Source organism: Aythya fuligula, chromosome 1 (genome assembly GCF_009819795.1).
Source record: "Aythya fuligula isolate bAytFul2 chromosome 1, bAytFul2.pri, whole genome shotgun sequence".
NCBI classification, from domain to species: Eukaryota; Metazoa; Chordata; class Aves; order Anseriformes; family Anatidae; genus Aythya; species Aythya fuligula.
In genome coordinates this window covers 167874720-167894072 of record NC_045559.1, presented here as the reverse complement: position 1 = coordinate 167894072, position 19353 = coordinate 167874720, and the positions used below count along the sequence as shown (strand labels likewise).

Here is a 19353-nt window from a genome sequence, read left to right as displayed (position 1 = left end):
CTTTTAACCATTTTGAAATGTAAAAATACATAAATGTTTTCATCTCTCACCCCAATCTCCCTTTCAAATTGCTGAATTCAAGAAACACTACCCACTTACTGAATTGCAATCTCCAGTGTTTTGCTTTGTGATTTACATTTTTGCTGTTGTTTTCAGAATCAATTTTCTATCATAAGTCTCAGTGAGATACCACACCTATTGCAAATTGTGAATGCATTATACCATCTGTGAGAAAAGTATGAAGAATTTTCTAAAAAAATGCAAGCAAGCAAAACATATTAAACAGTTATTTTGTCTGCTTGTTTTAACTATGACAGATACAGGATGTATACAAAAATAACTGGTGATACCCAGCAGGCTAACTGGTACTACAATATTGCACATTACTCTAGCAGTTGTAGGTTAGATACAGAGGATTTTGTTTGTGTATTTTTGCTGACAATACAGACATTTACTGCTCTGTAGGAAAAAATGAATCCTACAATTCATTACACCATACAAAACACGTTTCACTCCTCCATGATGCATACGCCTACACAATATCAATTACAAGTGAATCAAATTTGGTCAGTACTATAAGACATGTGCATAACACTAAAAAGCTTGCAATCTCTGCTCATCCTGTACGTTCTTTTAGTTATACAAGTCCTCTAAATTAAAGCCATTTCATGTTTTGACATGCAACTTAAGGCTACATTTGTTTACTCTCTCTGTTCCGGTTACAACCAGGAGTTGTCACAGCTAACATCTCTGCAAATCCAGTTATGAAGTTAGGCCCTAGTTTCTTCTCTGCGAATCTTTCAGCTCAGTTTTGAAATATAAATTTAGTACGAAACCAAGCAAGCCACAGAGAGAAAATTTATGTTACATATTTCAGGACTTAATTTTCTTTTCAGATTTGTATTAATAACTGTAATTCATTCTAATTGGATTCTCTTAAATATACTGGAACAAGTCAAAGCAAGTACCTAGCGAGTTTAGAAAGTGTTTTACTTCCCATATCATGCTTCTATCCAGATATAATTCCAGATAAGATCTTCATATACTAATGAAGTCAGTTAGTTCATTATTAGCCCTTACCTACTAGAACATGCGGTTACAAGGTGGATGTGGTTACAAGGTGTTTGAACAGATTGTATACAAAATGCGTTGATTCTCTGCTGATAGAAGGAAGGAAAGTATCAGATTTCTTTTATTTGCATATATATGTTTTACAAAAATAAGTATGCTCAGAGAATGAAAGAGGAGATTAAAAAGAGGAATAAGAAAGGACAGCAATGATATCTCATAGAAGAATGTGAGGTATTTAAGCATCAGCCAAATGACGCTATTTTTCAGATTACTTGCAGTGGAAGCTTAAAGACTAAAATACTCCACAAGCCATTAGTTTCTTGGTACTCTGTGACAGATTAGAATACTTCTTAATCGCTAACGCACAGAAGAAGGCCAAAGCCTAGCTTTTAAGAAAGCAGAGGAATAGTGAAATTCAGCAATGCTCAGCAGGGATGCTATCAATAGATACATCACAGAATCTAAGCAATACATCAATTTTTTTTAACACTTTTGAAAAGTGCACACCATTTTCACAATTTATTAGGCCAGAGTTTGAAAAATTGCATTAAGAAACAAACATTCTGATTTGCAATCAGGGAAGCAAATTAAAAGCAAAACTGTCATGAGATTTAAATTACTTGCTCAAAGTCCTGGATTGCTACTTTGCCTGGAGGCACTCTGAAAGCCTACAGAGCTCATCCAGAAGTTGTCTTGCTCTGTCAGTTAAATACTATGGACTGCATGCGGTTTGTGGTAATGTATTAATTCTATAGCAAAAACAAAGAAAAGCAAAAGTAAGTATTTAAATATCACTCATAAAGCATATTTAAATCTTATTCACAAGACGGTGTACCATTCACACAATTTATCTCACTAGTCAACTACAGTTTCCTGTACTTGCCCACCTGTTCTGTACCAACGCTCAGAAGAATGGCTATCGGTAGTGAAAACAAACAGGAACAGGGCAAGCCAAGGATGGGTTCCCTTTGCTACATCCATGTTTCTCTTGTATTTTCACAGCATAGACATGCTTTGCCATTTTTAAGTCATCGCAGTTTGAGAAAGAAAAAAGGACTTGTAAAATAAAAATAAAATGCCAATCATGGTAGTGGATCATCTATCTTGTCTCATTTTGTATTTCTGCTGATTGACAACCAGGTGCTCTTGTAGCACACAAAGGAAAAAAAAATCAGACGTTCATTTCAAACTGAAATGTTTGACAGATATAACAGCTTTCTGAAATGAAACTGATGAAATCTCAAATAGGAAAGTCCATCTCCTGTACACAGTAGAGATTAAATTTCAACAGGCAAGGTTTACTGTCCTTATACAGATGCAGATTTCATTTATTTTTTTTTTTTTATTTATCTGGCAGTTGTTAAAAATATGGGAGCTTTACTCCCATAGTTTTACAGTTTTACTATTGGTGCATAGTCTACCTCCTGCTGCTCTGGATGCTGCAGGCTGCAGTATAATTTCAGTGTACTGTTGTCACAAACTGAAGGCAATTTCAAATTCTCTTACTGATAACACTAGTATATAACACTGGTATTTTGACCTGTATTTTTGAAATGGCGAAAGTGAAACAATGTGATAAGTGACTGAAAATTCATACTGCTATAGTCACATACCTAAAAGAAGTAGAAGAAGCATTTTTACAGTGTAATGTGAATGGCCAGTTATAACAGAGGGTAGATACAGCTTCTAGAGATAGCTTGCATCTTCCTTTTTCTTTGCTCACATTCACAGAATGAGGTATCAAGGAGCATGTAGCACTCAGCAAAAACAAAACAAAACAAAAAAAAAAACAGAAATACTCAGCACAGCACCAAAAACTGAACCTAAACAAAACAAACGACCACAAAAAAAAAATTAATGGTAACAACAAAACTCTTGAGTTTCACTGTATCATCTTCCCAAAATAGTCAGCTGTGCAAATGGCTTGATAACAATTTAATAAAAAGGATGTTTCTGTTGATTCTGGAACCTTTTGGATTTGATCCGTATTCTAAAGAAGACATTCCCAAAGGTAAGTAACTGTGCATACTATACATTTTTGTGGACATATACGCTATTCAGATTATATCTTTACCTATGGAAATACTTACCCTTAAAGCCCTTCTCTTGACTTCAGTGAGAAAACTGGAGTGGATCCTACTCAATACTGATAAAATGAAAAGTACAGATCATACTGGATGATACTTTTCACTGCACCACAGTCTTCACTGTTGTGTGATGCATCTCATCCAACTGTATCCATCAGTTTCAACAACCAGCTTAAACTAGCATATTTTCTTTAATGATGGAGTAAATTGTGAACCCAGATTTGACATGCAATTAGAAATTACACAAAATGAATTCCACCATAATGTCAACAGAAACAAAACCAGGTACTGTGTGCACAGGTGCTACCAGCTAAGTACAGTGTTGAAAATTATACAAAGGAAGATGCTCATTTTTTGTGAACATAATTTGCAGAAATTAGGCTAGATCCATAATCAGAACTTGGGCACCTGTTCAGATGTATTCATTACAGGCAAGGAGAGGGATTGGCGTAACAATCATATTCACAAAAACTAGGACACTGAGTGAAAAGCTCCCCAAAACAGGGGCTCAATATCACTCTCCTTCAGGCTCTAGACCTTATTTTACACATCAAGGAGGTTTTCACTATAATTAAAACTCACGGATCTACACCCTTTTCTGTATCTCCCGGACCTATTCCTGTTAAAACAAGGTGTTAGAATTTTCTTCCAAAAATACTGGTAGGGGAAAACAAAGACTCACATAAACTTCAGTGGTTGAAGTATTCCACCATGAAGGTCAGTATCAAATCTTTTATTTCTCTTCAGGAATCTAAGTGAAAATTCCCTATAATAACCTCTTATATATGTCATACATAAAAGCATATGTCCTAGAGATGTCTTCCCCTCAGAAACATAATTGCCACTGTACCTTATGTGTTTTGAAGGAGCACAGATTTTGAGACAGAAATTTGCATTAATCATGTTTAGGTATTTAAAAGATGCTACATACCAATAAAAAAGAAGCTATAAGAGTGGGGAGTATCATTCCCAACTGAAACATGGACTTCATCTTAGATTTTTTGGTGTACTAAAAGCTATATGACATAGACTAAAGTAGCTCATTTTATAGAAAATATTGTACACAGATTTTTAACAATTTTTAACAATTAAGAAAACCAATCGCATTATTTGTAACACATGAAAGCCTATGAGGTACTAAGAATATTCTGCTAAATTCAAACTCAGAGTAGGATCTCACACTTACTTTGGCTAGAAAGAATGAAGGAGAATGGACGAATATCAATTTGAGGCTACTAAGCATTTTACAGATCAACATTGATAATTATCGTCTTCCAGCAATCAGCCAGCAAGAATATCTAATTAATGTTTTTTGGGGGGGCAGTGGGAGCTGTTTTAAAGGGCTACCTAAATCTTGTTCCTACAAATGTAGGGCAGGAAACAAAGAAAGGAAGAAAATCCGATAGCTGATCCTCCACATTTAATCAAATTCAGCTCAAAATAAAATGATTTTTAATTCACCTGAGTCCCACTTCATTGCACATTTTTTTTTCAGATTTTGAAAACATTATCTTAGTGTCATCCTACTGCTTTTATAAAGTAGATAACATCAGAAAGAGATGCACATGGCATAAATCAGCAGATTTACTCCAGTCTGGACTTAGTTTCAAATGTTGAACTGTTACTCTAAAAAGTGTCTCTTTATAGCAAGAACTGAGCATATGCAAAAACAACTTTCAAGTAATAAAATCAAGATGCATACCCCCCAAAAAAAGTTGGTGTGGCATTTCATAAAAGAAATGGTAAAAGCTACATAAAAGAAAATGGTAAAACTACAACATTATCTTGTAGGAAACTACAGAAATTACACATCAGCTGCAGCCAGCTCTCAGTGTTTTCCTGGTAAATGTTAAATTACTCAATTTTCCCTCTTTATGCAAAAGAAGATGCAAAAGAACCCATGCTAAAACTTTAAAACAAATCACCCACCCCCAACTCACTTGCTGCAAAAGAAACAATAATAATAAAAATAATAATAAAAAAAAGCACAGCTTTTGAGACTGATACAATTTAGACACCTCAATGTGACTACAAATTAAGATTTTGAACCAGCTTGCTTAGTATTATCACACATAATTCATGGTACTCATTAAGCTCAAAACTGAGAAAGTTTGAAAAAAAATGAGAAAGATTTGAAAGTCCAGATTTTTCTAGTAAGACCAGCATGAAATTGATATCAAAATTGGAGTAGGCCAAATGCTTCCCTGAATCCTTAGGTCCTAGAAATAATCAACATATGGTTTTGTGTGACTATAAACATGGTGCTATACAAAATAATTGAATTTGATTTATTTGATTATTTATTTTCATGATTGCACAACCAAAACAACAATGTAGTAATACCAGTTTAAGGTGTCTTATATCAGTAATGACTATTTTTGTTTCCACAGAGAGTTTATAGCTCACTAAAACACAATCCATCACAACAAAATTATTTCAGCTATACTAAAAGGAACTATTTTATATGATATTTTAATTATAAAGGACCTGTTAAGATAATATGCATTTTGTGTCAAGACAAGCACTTAAAATCTCAGTCAGGTAAGACACTAAAGCCCCTTATATTGCAAATGTTTTGCTAAAAGACAGCAAAAGAAACAAAGAGAAGATGCCCCCCAATTCAGTAAAATATGATAGCATCCATTCATTTCTTATCTACAGCCTGGGAAATCTTTTCTCAGTGAATGGAATGTTATCACAGGTAAATCAGAAATGAACAAATTAAATGCTTACATCAGTCTACTGGGATAAATCATTTCACATGCATTCCACCACAGGCTGTCAAGTCAAAGCAGTAATAAAACAAAAAGAAAGTGTTGTGTGATTTTGTGTTTCTCTCTTCCTTCAGCAAAGATATGGACATTACAGAGTGTGTGTCAGATGGTTCTTCTTTGGTAGCCATTGAGGAAACTTCTGAGTATACATTTTAAAAACCACCATAATATTTTGCCGGGGAAGTGACACCAAAAATTATGGTATCACCTGATCTTTCAGTACATGGTATGTCCACTTGGTCAGTCATATTCTGTATGTTAGGTGCAATTAAATCCTAGAGTAAGAAGATACAGCACCTCCTGAAATAAATGAAACTTGAACTCAGCTGCTGTTGAACTGAATTTGCCTAGATGAGGATTGGTCCATTAGGTATTATTTATTTGCCCTTGTACAGAATACATACAGATGAAAAGTTGTATTGCCAAAGTAAGAATCCTAGAACTGATGAAGGAATCTTACTTAGGATTTGAAACTTGCACTTCAGACAGGTAGGCTGTGCCCATAAAAAGTTGCTGCATGTAAATGGGTCACAGTTTTCATATCTTTAACATCTGTTGTTTATACCCAAGAAAGCACATCAGGGGCAAGAAAATTAATTCCCCAATTGCCGTCAACTGAGTTAGGGAACAGCAATAAACAGCTTACTGTAAGCCTCAAGCTACAATAAAATTGCTGTCAATAAACTGCGGCTGATACGGTTTTGCTGTGCTAGAAGAATAGATTCTTTGGAAGTGAAAATCTGAAATGGAAACTATAAGGATTCTTCCTTGTTCCTATACACAAAAGAACATTATCACAGAATTCCAATAGTATTAAACTCTCAGGATCCAATTCACTGTTCCACATGTGCCATAAATTTATTAGCATTTATGAAACTTTGGTTTTGCACATTCAGGACAGATGAGACTCTAGCAGTTCTGATAAAATACTTTTGCATTGGAAACATTTAAAGAACAAGGAAGCTTGCTAAACTTTTGCTGTCTGTATCTGTATACACAAAATGTTCCCTACTCTAGTTTAGCATTTCTACTGTCACTATTGAAAATGGTATTATAGCTAAGGTTATGTTCAGATTTCCATTATAACCCAGAGTTTTCACATGCTCTTAACTTTCTGAAAAATTCTTCTTTTCAGCTAAAATTTTCCATGCTTGGTCTCAGTTGAAAAATGAATTTCTTTAGACAGTTGAGCAAAATCTGTTAACCTATTTTTCAGTTATACAAGGATAGTAAAAATACACTGCACACTTTCAACATTTCTAATATTTTAGTATAGATATAGATATATAAATATATAGAACTCAAAGCAATAAAATTTTACATGCAGACATTTTTCCAGGTGACTAGTCCTCACACAAGACTAATCCATGCTAATACATACAGAAATTAAGCAGGGAAAGGAAAAGAAACAATGGAATTGTATTCTTTTTTTCTACTGAGTAGTAAAACAGGGCCAATAAAAATAATACCTTGTACAGAATTATGGAATGCTATGGTTACAGAATTTTAATATTTGCAAGTGATGTAAATTCTGCACTGCTGTTACAATGCAAATTTCCATCATCTTATGCACCTTGAAATTGTCACTCTCAGTATATGAAAATAGAATCACTAATGTTTTAAGGTTTTTTTTTTTTTTTAAATATTATATAAACCCCAAAGTTACAGATTCAAATACTCCAGAGTAAGACAATATCAGCCGCATTTGCCACAGAAAGCTTGTGATCTGGACTGATCAGTGTGAGTCTGGCTTCCTTGATTAGGCAAAAAGTCCATTGACTGAAAAAGGAGTAAAACAAGCTCCATAGACCTTATGTTATCGACTGTATGATTAAAAATATACCTTAGTATGGAATTCATTTTATGTGTCAGTGAAGCCCCAAATCCTAAATTTCTGCCATCAGATCACAGAAAAAAAAAACAAAAAACCAAAAAAAAAACAAACAAACAAACAAAAAAAAAACAACAACAAAAAAAAAAAAAAAAAAACAAAAAAAAACAAAAAAAACCAAAACAAAACAAAAAAAAAATCAGCAGTTTTTCTTGAAAACAGCGTTTGAAGTAATTTGGACTTTAAGGATCTGCTTCAGTCCCACTACTTTAAATGAAAGTTAAGCACATGCCTAAAGGTTGTTTGCTTAAGAATGCACACTGAAGGTTTGGGTCAAAACCTGTGTTATTTGCCACTGCTGTACTTCAAATCTGATTAAATGAAGTTATTATAATTTAAAACTTGGATAACCATGGTAAATTGCCCATGATTTCTTTTGTTATTTAATCTGTTGTTAACCTAGTGACATTGAATAAGAGGTTTTTATCTGTTTATTTGCTTTTTATAAAAGGTCTTTCACAACGAAGAATACATGTTGTCTTCTTCTGTATTTCCGTGTAGCTGTTTGGTGTAGTGACTTACTAATTTGAAGTGCATTTTAAAGTTCAATCAAATTCTGAAAAGAACACTGATTGAGAAGCCTGCATAGATTTAAGCATTCGTTATGAGTCATAACACTGATTTTGGAAGCTTAGCTATACGAGCTGGTGGTGTGTAACATCCTTTCCACACTCCTAATTATGTGAATTAGCATTTAGAACAATCCCAAGTTCAAGTATTCAAAAATGCTCTTTTCAGAGCATCCACCAGGTTTACTGCAATATAGGCACTTGAAGAAGGCTTTGGTTTTTATACTGGATATTTCTGAAACATCAACCTGTGCAATTCAAAGTGATATGTGAAGACAACCACAGAATTTCCTCTAAATTTATTGACAATTGCACAGAAATTGCCCAGCAAAAAATACTAAGAAGTTTGTATTGAACAATCTATTTCTGAATTCTAAAAGCTTTCTGACTTAGGTCCCAGTTCTAATGGACTTCTAGGGCCCAGCTCCCATTAAAAGTAATGGGATTTTGCTTGAAAAAAGTCCAAGTGTGGACTTGGGTCTCAGCTCTCTGTGAGTTTTAATTTATTCATCTGCAAGATACACTGCATGTGTATTTCACTTGGACTGAAAGAAAATTTAAATAAAAACTTAGGATACCAGTATTTCTTAGACATATACTAATCCCGTATTATCTTTCCCCATCTTAATGATTCCCATACCATTTCCAAACCACATAAATAAAATCAAAATATAGGTAACTTATTACAACTTGTAACATAAGACACCGAGAAAAGAATTATTTTAAACCTTAAGAAAACAGTACAGTGGCAGAGAACTAGGTATCTCTTCATGAAGGATTTTTTTAAAAAAAGTTTTTGGATATTGTGACATTAGTATTAACTACTATTTAGTGAGGTTTTTATCTTTAAGTCTGAATACTTTGTGTAAAGGCCATACTCTATAACACACCTAAAAAAAACAACCAACCAAAAAGACCTATGAAAGACTTATGAAAGCGTCAGTGCCAATGAATGCTAGCCAAAATGCAACCTAATCCCAGGAATTACAGAAAGAATAACGAATAATATCAAGACTGCTAATGATTACCACCATTGTTGGCTGTACTCCTCCAGCCAGAAGTGTTAAAAGGACACAAGAAGGTTACTTCCTGTAACATGCATGAAAAAACAAAACAAAACAAACAAACAAAAACACCATCTCCTCCTCCATGAACTAAAAATACATAAACTCAGTTTAGATAATAGTCTGTCTAAGAAACAGTAATATTTGCAGCTATACATAATATTACAGCTTTTACAGGGACTGATAAAAATCGTATGACATCAGTATTTGCTGACCTCAGAAGGGTCAGCATATGAAGACTTTAATAAGTCTTCAATGGAATTTGAATCACATCCATACAAACAAATAAGACAAATATAGATATAATGGCTGATTATTAAATGAAACCAATATATTTAATGTAATGAATACAGGTAACTAAAAATATTGCCTGTAGTTTTTGTTTGTTTGTTTGTTTGTTTGTGTTTCCTTCTTTGTTTCCTCATACTCAGTTTCACAGTGCAGAGCTTACATATTCTGTCAGGTAAATCATATTTTGGATCTTAACTGCCTCAAGATACTGTGGGGGATTAAGTCTGAGTTTCTTAATAGAGTTTGGAAAGCTAATTCGAGCTAAATTAACAACATCTCTGAACAGAAAAGGAATGCGTGGGTTGGTTGTGTTATATTTTGTAACTAAAACTGGGGAAAAAAATCTGGAAACTTCAGCCAAGTAACCACTGATTATGCAGAGCTCTTCTATGCTTTTTTTTTCCTTTATTTTATTTTTAAAACATTTTTTTAAATTTATGCTGTCAGTTTGTTTATGGTGCTGTATAGCAAAGCAGCCTGCACACTATGTGAGTTCACCGCAATTTAAAGCCCTTTAGAAAGGTTAAGTTTTTGCACCAATCTTCTAAGATGTTTTCAGTGTCTCACTATAAGTATGAGTTGTCTAAGAGTAGTGAGTTTAGCAGAACTGCCTCAGAAGTGCTTGTTTTATTCTTAGTATCTTGTTAGTGTGACACCTTACAGACACCCAAAGTCAAGACACAGTTCTGGGTACATCACATTCATTTTAGATAAGGCTAATGCAACAGCAAGGGAATGACTTTAGCCTAAACTTGGCTACTGTCAAAATCTTTTTGCAATGACAAGCCTAAATGTGTCTCGCTTGATTCTGTAAGATCCACATCCCTAATAAACACAAAGAAATCACCATAACTTGTAGGGTACAATGCCAGCAGGTGTATGAACGTCATTTCTAACACCTAAAAAGTTGGTGCAGTGAAAGCTAAGCACTAGGAAAGCTGCTTTGCAAACACACGAACTTAACTACTGACCACTCCAGTGCAACTATCATTAAATAAAAGGTTCTTTGGCTGTAGTACCAGCTTGATCCTTCCCTCCCCCCTTTTCCTACCTACTGCAGGACTGGCATCAGGCCAGCCTAAACGACATAGTACCTTAGTGCCATCTACAGGCTACATTGACATTCTAATTTAGTGGCAAAAGATGAGCACCAATAAAATAAATTAGACAGCGTTGCATTTAAATCTTTATTAGCAAGGAATTATTAGACCTAAAAAAAAACTAATGCTGGATTTGGTTGAAATATGAGTTTCTCAGCCTCCTAATCCTGCTTCATATGGCGTATTTCACAGTTTAAAATGAGTTATGACAGATCACTTATGCATTACTAAGATGAGAAAATATTTACAGTGGGCTGACTTTTTTTTTCTGTATAATTCAAATGTATTCAGAGAACACATTCCTTTTTGAAAGTATGCTTTGGCCATTTTTTAAAATATGCAACGAACTGTCTATACGATACCAACTTTAATCTATTACAACACAATAATTTGAACTCAAAACAGAGGAAGACTTCTGTATGGCTTAAATATATCCCACCAACAAACCACATGCTTCACAGACGAAGTAGCTTAGAAATTCAGCTGTCTTTGTTACGGAAAAAAAATTAACCCTTTTAGTAACACTAACTTAACAAAGTTCCAGATAAGCTTGAACTGTAAAAGAAACTCAAGACAACTCAGATCAAAATTTGAAATTAAATGTACATATCCCTTCAATCTTGAAACAATCACATCTTTCTGTCTGAAATTTAGCATATAGGGAAAGAGGATTTTTTTCTTCATTAACTTTTACATTTGGACAGTCAAATAATGGGGAGAAAAAAAACGTCTTTTTTTTTTTCATCTTTTTTTATGCATATGTATGTGCATATGCAGGGACACATGCAGTTCTTTAACAATCAGTATTCTTCAAAACCCAAAGTTTTGGAGGTATTTAGCAAATGCGTGGTTAAACCCCAAGTAAAATTAAAGGGGTTGAGGTTTTTTGTTTGTTTGTTTTGTTTTGTTTCTTTTTTCCTTTTTTTTTTCCCCCCATAATATAATTAAGCTAAATTAGACTGAAACAAAACCAAAAATAAATATACTTGCACTTTTAATACTGGTTGATCGGGCACTTGTATGCAGTACTTATAGACCAGTAAAAGTGCTCGTTTACCTGTCTGGTGTGTAAAGGGCCCTTTGTCTTGAAGCCTCCTTGGGAACTGCACTCTGAGGCACTGAAGTGATCTGAACTAGTGGAAGAGCGTTTGGAAAGGGTGTCACAACCACCAACAAAGGTGTTGTCCAACGGGAGTTCCTGAATCACGTGGTGCTTTTTCACTGAAACTGGAGTGTCAGGTTTGAGATGAAAAGCAGACTGTGGAGAGGCAGATTTGTAATGCTTGGCAAGATCAGGACTGTTAGGCTTAAAGGTTGTTGGTGGTGCAGTGCCCCAGTCAAATCTTCCTATACTTTGCTCCTCCAGCTCTGCTGGAAGGCTGATTGTCCCGTTGATAGGTTCATGAACTGCATCATCAGGTTTGGACTCCTCAATGGTCACGAAGTTCAAAAGAGAACTCTTTGGAGATTTCCTTTTCTTTCTTTTCTTTTTCTTGTTTTGCTTGTTCTCCTGATTGGGAGACATCCATTCAGCACCTTGCTTGCTCCTCTGTGCGGCTTTGAATCTGGATGCATGCCGGCAGCGAACGAGAACCGTGACAAAAATCACCACTATAACAACCATTGCACCTGCCACAATAGCAATCATGATCGTGAGATAGTCCTCATTTTGGTAGGGTTGGCTACTGTCCCCTATGTTCCGGTCCAAAGGTGTTTCCATAGTCCTGCGTATTAAGTCATAAATATAAGAGGCATTTCCAGCAGTATCATTCACATACAAAAATACAAGCACAAGAGTATGCAAGGATTTGGGATAACCCAAATCACTTATGTTGACAACTAAGCGATGCAGCCCCACATCACTAGGAGTTGGTTTTTCTTCCAGAGTGATATTACCTGTCACTGGATCGATCCGAAACAAACCCTTGTTATTTCCACTTACTATTGTGTACTTCAGTTCGGCATTCATTCCGGTGTCAATATCTACAGCAAACACTTCTGCTACCACTGATCCTGGAATTGCTGAGAGTGGCACTAACTTGAAAGAAGTATTAGAAGGCGGGTAAATGACAACAGGACTGTTATCATTAACATCCATTACATTTATGGTTACTTTTGCTGTAGAAGAGCGAGGAGGTTGTCCTCCATCAACTGCCTTCACATCAAAGGTGTAGGAGCTCTGCTGTTCTCGATCAAAAGAAACATTGGATTTTATAACTCCAGAGAATGGATCCAGCACAAAGTTTTCATTGTCATTCAGGATGGAAAGGGTCACCACTTTATTTTCCCCAGCATCTGCATCAGTCACCGTGATCACTCCCACAGTGCTATACTTTGGTAGGTTCTCTGATACAAAAAACTGAAAGTGATTATGAGTAAATTTGGGACTGTTGTCATTTTCATCCAATACAGTAACAATTACAGCTGCTTGACTCTGCAAAGGAGGGGTGCCATTGTCTCGGGCTGTAACAGTGAAAATGAATCGTTCCTGTTCTTCTCTGTCAAAAACTCTGGAGGCTGTTAAAACTCCCGTCTTTCGATCCAGATCAAAAAAGGAGGCATTAGGGCCAAGCTGATAAACAATGTCTGCATTTTTCCCACTGTCTTCATCTGTGGCACTAATAGTTGTTAAGTATAGACCACGACGGTTGTTTTCAGAAACTGACAGCTCAATTACAGGCTGGCTGAAAATCGGAGGGTTGTCATTTTCATCCTCCAGTTTAACTCTTACCAGGGCAGTCTGGTTCAAACTGGGCTTGCCAGAATCAGAAGCAACAATTTTAAAGCTGAATTCTTTGGTGCCCTCATAGTCCAACAAGGAAGAGGTCTCTAACAAATACTGGTTGTCATAAACTGCCTTCAAGTGGAAGGGGACCTCTCTCTCAATGAAACAGATCACTTTGCCATTCACATCAGTGTCCTTATCTGAAACTGTAATTAGGGCAATCTTTGTATTGACAGGATCTTTCTCAGATAAGTACACTGTGCCATTGATGGGACTTATAATGTACCTGAGGTCTATGTTAGGAGGGTTATCATTTACATCAGTGACATTGATGGTAACGGTTGCCCGAGCTGGTGTAGAGCTACCATCGCTAGCCAGCACGGTCACTTTGTGAATAGCAGTCTCTTCCCGATCTAAGGACCTCTGAACTGTGATCAGCCCTGTGGTATTGTTTAAAGCAAAAAATCTTTTGGTGGCAGGGGCAACTTGGGCACCAAAAATATATCTGATTTCTGCATTGCTTCCTATATCTGCATCTGTAGCATGAAGCTGAATTACGGAGGTGCCTACGGGGGCATTTTCTGGTATATGGACCTCTACTTGACTCTCTTTAAAAACTGGCCTGTTATCATTGACATCACTTACTGTGACTTGCAGGATAGCTGTGCTGGATTTCTGTGGGGTTCCTCCATCCTCCACTTTGATTTTCATCACATAGGTGTCCTTTTGCTCTCTATCCAAGTTCTGCTGCACAATCAGTTGAGGCCATTTCTCTCCTTCTGGAGTTTCTACAATATCCAGTCCAAAGACACTCTGTCCATTCAACAACTCGTAGTGCTGTACACCGTTGAAACCTGTATCAGGATCTGTTGCTGATGGGATTGGAAAGCGACTGTTGATCAGAGTGTTTTCTGGTATGGAGATATTGATGACAGGGGATGGAAACATAGGTGCATTGTCATTAGTATCCTTTACAATTATTTTTATTTTGATCAACCTGAAAAAATCATTGGGGAGAATCACCACTTCAAGTTCAAAGAAGCACTCATTTTCTTCTGCATAGGAAGCGCCAGCACAAAGTTTTTCTCTGTCTATTCTGTTAGATGTTGTAAAGATTTCCCCGGTGGTACTGGACACTTTGACCAGAGGGGCATCCCCTGCTTTAGACACGAGTCTGTAGACAAGGCTGGCACTGGTCCCTGTGGCAGCATTGATATGAGAAATGTTCAGGTCCTTTGGTATGTTTCCTATGGGAATGTTTTCAGGCAGCTCCTCTCTAATAGTGTAAATAAGTTCTTGAGCTACAGCAGAATCCAGCCTTAAACAGGCAGTCAAAGCAGCCAACAGGTAAAAATCCCTCAGGTCCATGATAATGTTTTTATTCTCTTTGCCTGGATCTTAGGACTTAAAGGTTTCCACAGAGAAATGATGCGCGATTTGCAAGAGGAGGCATGCATGGACTGCAGGATGCATTACATCTCATTTCTTACTTGGAGACAGCACTGTCAACACAACCATACAGAACAGCATTATTGGCTTTTAAGGCATGACAAATCCACAATTTCCAGCTACTACCTGTTTTTGCAAAGACACACTCGCAATACTACATTTTCCTATTGCTCCCTTTTAAAGCAATCCCTCCAGACAAATGCACCAATATCCCATTGGCTGCATTTGCACAGAGCAAGAACAGAAATAACTACTTGCAGGATTAAGGGTAGCTACAGTTTCGACACGTACTTTCTGAATAATTTCTTGGTACACCGTGTAATCCGTAACGTGCATTCTCCCTCTACCCTCCTCCACCCAGTCATTTCGTGCAAGTAAAAATCATCCTGTACTTCTGCTGGATTGTAACTGCTATGGCAGCTGCCGAATGTCATTTGTTGTTTGCTTCCATACGCATTTTTTTTAGCTCTTGCTAACCAGATTTCTCTTTGCTTCTTGTGCCTTGCATCCCCCCACTATTGCTATCGCACTGGGAAATAACCACCCGGACATGCTGCTGCTGCAGCAGTCGTCACTGGCTACTTCACATCCCTATTGACTGACAAGACAGTATCAGGACTTACAGTTTCTTACACTCTCAGCTCGACGTTTCCCCTCCAGATGTTGGATACTTCTCCTTCTGCTTAATAACCTTAAACTTTATTTGTTTGTTTCAAAACACTGTATAAAACAAGGGGCTGGAAATTCCAAATGCAACTTAGGAGCAGCCAGTATGTTTACAGATGGAGGGGGAGAACGTCTCTTCTGAGTATGAGAGGAGAAAGAAAGGTACAGCCTTTCCCCATTGACACTGATCTCCCTTCAGGATGTTATTAGCAGCTGCCACACACAAATACTGCAGACTAATAATGCAGGTTAAAAAAAAAAAAAAAAAAAAAAAAAAAAAAAAAAAAGCGACAGAAAGACTTATGTTTGCATGCTCTGCTAAACGCAAATTATCAGGGTGCAAGGCTCCCAGCACCTACAGTTTGGTGGAAGTGGGCAGCCCCGAAGCACTAATCTTATCTGCATTAAGCAGCACGGTAGCTGATGCCCGTGATTACTTCCAGCAGAGTGATGCAGGTAGGGATGCAGATACTGTGAGTAGGTGAGCCTTCGCCACCAACACCAACTGAATTCAAAATACTGATTCTTTCCCTAGGTAAATACACTGCATGTTGGCTTTTATTATTTCTTTTAATGAAATGCATCACAGTGTATGGGTAACTTTGCACTTACGTTGGTTGTCTACCTTTGACGATCTGCTGCAGCTAAGCAATGATCTGTTCCAGCAGATACAGCACAATGCATCTGGTAAACCACCAGTTTTGGAGAAATCAGCAGCAGCCAAACGCTTCCTCCTTGAGATATGTGTTGCTTCGGGGTGGCAAATTAGCAACTCCAGGGAACAAATTCACAGTTCTGTCGTTAGTCATCCTCTCCACGTTTCATTTCTATTAAGCGGCGATCCTTCGCGTGTTTAACATACACGCAACAGCACAAACAAACAGCAAGCAGAAATCCGGTGCACTCACTTCTTCAGATCGGGGGTATTTTCCGCTCTGCACTGCACACAATTTCCATCCCTCTCTCACCAGAGCAGAGCCAGCTACGTTAAGTCTGCAACTTCTTACTGGAAATGACAGAGTTGGTCTGGCGGTGCTTCTCTCCCCCCTCTTTATCTCTGGGGTGATAGTTACCCACAAAAAAAAAAAAAAAAAAAAAAAAAAAAATCCTAGCAGATTATTGCTTCAGCGATGGGAGGAAGCGACAGCGCTTTTCCCTCCTCCCTCCCTGTCTCTCCCTTTCACGCACACTCTCTCCTTTCCTCTCTCTCGTTCTCTCTCTCTCTCTCTCTCTCTCTGAACTGAAATTCTTGATATAACTCTCAATAAGCCCAGAGGGAGGGTGTGAGCGGCGCTAAGCCCCCCCTCCCGCCGCACTGCATTGGCCCACAGCGGCGGGGGAGGCGGCTGCCGGAGCGCGGCCCTGGCATTGGCCGCCGGCCGCGTCGCTCCGCGGGGGTGGCCGGCGGGGGCAGCAGGGCAGCACAGCGCCTCCGCACCCCGCGGAGGGCTCGGGAGGGCCGAGCCCAGCCGAGCTGAGCCGCGGGGCGAAGCGAAAAAGCGGGGTGAAGCGGGGCGAGGAAGGAGCGGGGCGAAGAAAAGAGGAGCGCCCCCCCCGCTCGGGGGGGAAGGGGGCGGGAGCGCATCGGGGGGTCGGGGGCGCCGAGGCGGGCGTGGGGTGCCCCATCAGCGAGGCTCCATCGTGGGGAGAGGGTGGAAAAAATAATGATTTTTTTTATTATTATTATTTTTGTTTAGGGGGGGTTGCGCCCGGTCCGCTGTGCCCGGGGGGAGCGCTTGCGGCGCGGCGCGGGTCGCTGCTGGCCCCGCGCATCCTCCGCGGCCTGCAGCCCGCAGCAAGCACCCTGCCCCGGCCCTCCTCAGCGTGCTTCGGCTTTATATTTAATACATGCCTTTTCATCTATAATTCACGCTGCTGCTCAGACTCCAGCCCTGTCTCGGCTCCCATTTACGCCTGCACACCTTTCTCCTTCCCCTTCCCGAAGGGTCAGCCAAGATACTCGCTGAAGGGAGAGATGTTTTGCTGGTTTTTTTTTGTTTTTTTTTTGTTTTTTTTTTTGGGCTGCTTAAACACTGAACTGGAAAACACTTCACTGTGGTTTGATAAATAATAAAAGTGAGCATTTCTCCTTCCCTGTAAATGACACAGGTAAATTATCCAGCTAGCCACAAAGAAGCATCACATGCCTGGAAGACAATGTAATAAAACGCCGATGTATTATGATATGAGTGACCTCCAAAGTGTGACAAGAAGATGATTATACTGCATTATATATAGTGCATTATATATAGTGCATTTTTCAACGTTTTCTAAAGCATGAATGAACCTTCATTTGACTGCTTTTATTGCTAGCTTTTCTCAGCTTGAACTTGCAAGCAGTATCGCACAGTACCTCTCCAATTTAGTATGCCCAGATACATGGCCATGCTTGCTGCTGTTTCTGGTTAAGCCTTTCAAATAGATGTGCATACAAAAAAACAAAGATAACATTGGTATTTGACTTCTTGTATATGCGATATTGCAACTAGAAAATGTACACATTTTCAATAGATAGCACAGGCCAGCTAGAGATCTGAGTTTCTACCTTGAAGATTTTACATTTTCAAATGCAGCCTCCTACCTTCAGATTCCCATATATACATATGGAACACATATGACACAGTGTTAAGTAATAGTGGAAGTTCCTTGTATCTGTTAGAGGTCAGTAATTTGAATGGCTTGGCATTGTGTGGTACATGCTGATACTACTGTGGCACATCCCCTTGGAAATGATACAGATACAGACTGTTAACACGCTGTGTATGTGAACATTGCAATCCTGTAATCACACGATGTGTAAAGAATAAACATTCTTAGTTTTGCAGTGCTTTGTATTTGTGTCTGAAAGACTCCTATTACAGCCCTAGAGAAAAAATTGATTCTGGTTTTGATGACATCAAGTAATGGTAGCGAACGGAACTGAATCTAATAATAGTTTAAGAAAAATGTTCATTATGTAATACAGGAAGGATGGCTAGAGCCCCAGCATTGAAAGTCAAGCAAGTGACACAAAGGAGCAACCTTACTGCCAAACTGCTTAGAAGAAGAATTCTGTGAATGAATTAAGTATGCAATCCTTTCGTCTTCCAAAATACAAAGCAGAACAGCCATTAATAAAGAAGGTAATTAGAACTACGAGCATTCTGTGTAATGCAGTCTGCTTCTGAAATATGGCATGTTTATGTATGCGTTAATAATGCACACATTTTTTCTGACACTAGTCATATCACAGCAGTATGGCATCACAGACGTTTTATAGCCTCATTCTAGTAACATCACAGACATACAACATTCTTATTCTAATCACACCATAGCCATTTCAATGTCACATTGTAGTCACATCACATAGCCTGGTAATAATTATTTAACTTTATTGCTAAGCTGAATAGTTTTCTGTTTGCTCAAGGATGACTTTAACTTGTAGTCAGAACTGATTACCACATGCTCATAAATGAGCTCTTCTCATGTATACAGGGTTAGCCTCATGAAAAGTTAAGGAGAGAAAAAAAGTAAAATTTCAGTGAACAAGTCATGGTTGGATTTAAACCCCAAATGGTCACAGGTCACAATAATAGAGTATTTTTGATGTTTTCTGAAGCTACATCGGAAAGCCAAAGATGTTTACTTGAAGTTCTGCCATGTTAATGTTAATGTGCTTGCTTTAAA

General features: G+C 37.9%; 1 protein-coding gene across 6 annotated transcripts in view; it reads right to left on the bottom strand.

Moving 5' to 3' along the window:
* The window catches only part of PCDH9 (protocadherin 9), a 739691-nt gene extending 722937 nt beyond the window's left edge, over positions 1–16754 (bottom strand). For all 6 annotated transcript variants that reach the window (XR_004254141.1, XM_032201943.1, XM_032201952.1 and 3 more), the window contains exons 1-2: positions 16300–16754; positions 11905–15074 (exon numbers count right to left, since the gene is read on the bottom strand). Coding sequence is in view for 5 of the 6 variants with exons in the window: in XM_032201943.1 (XP_032057834.1) it covers positions 11905–14940 (3036 nt within the window). In the remaining variant the exon portion in view is untranslated. The remainder of the gene's footprint in view (positions 1–11904; positions 15075–16299) is intronic.
* Between the last annotated feature and the right edge of the window lie 2599 nt (positions 16755–19353).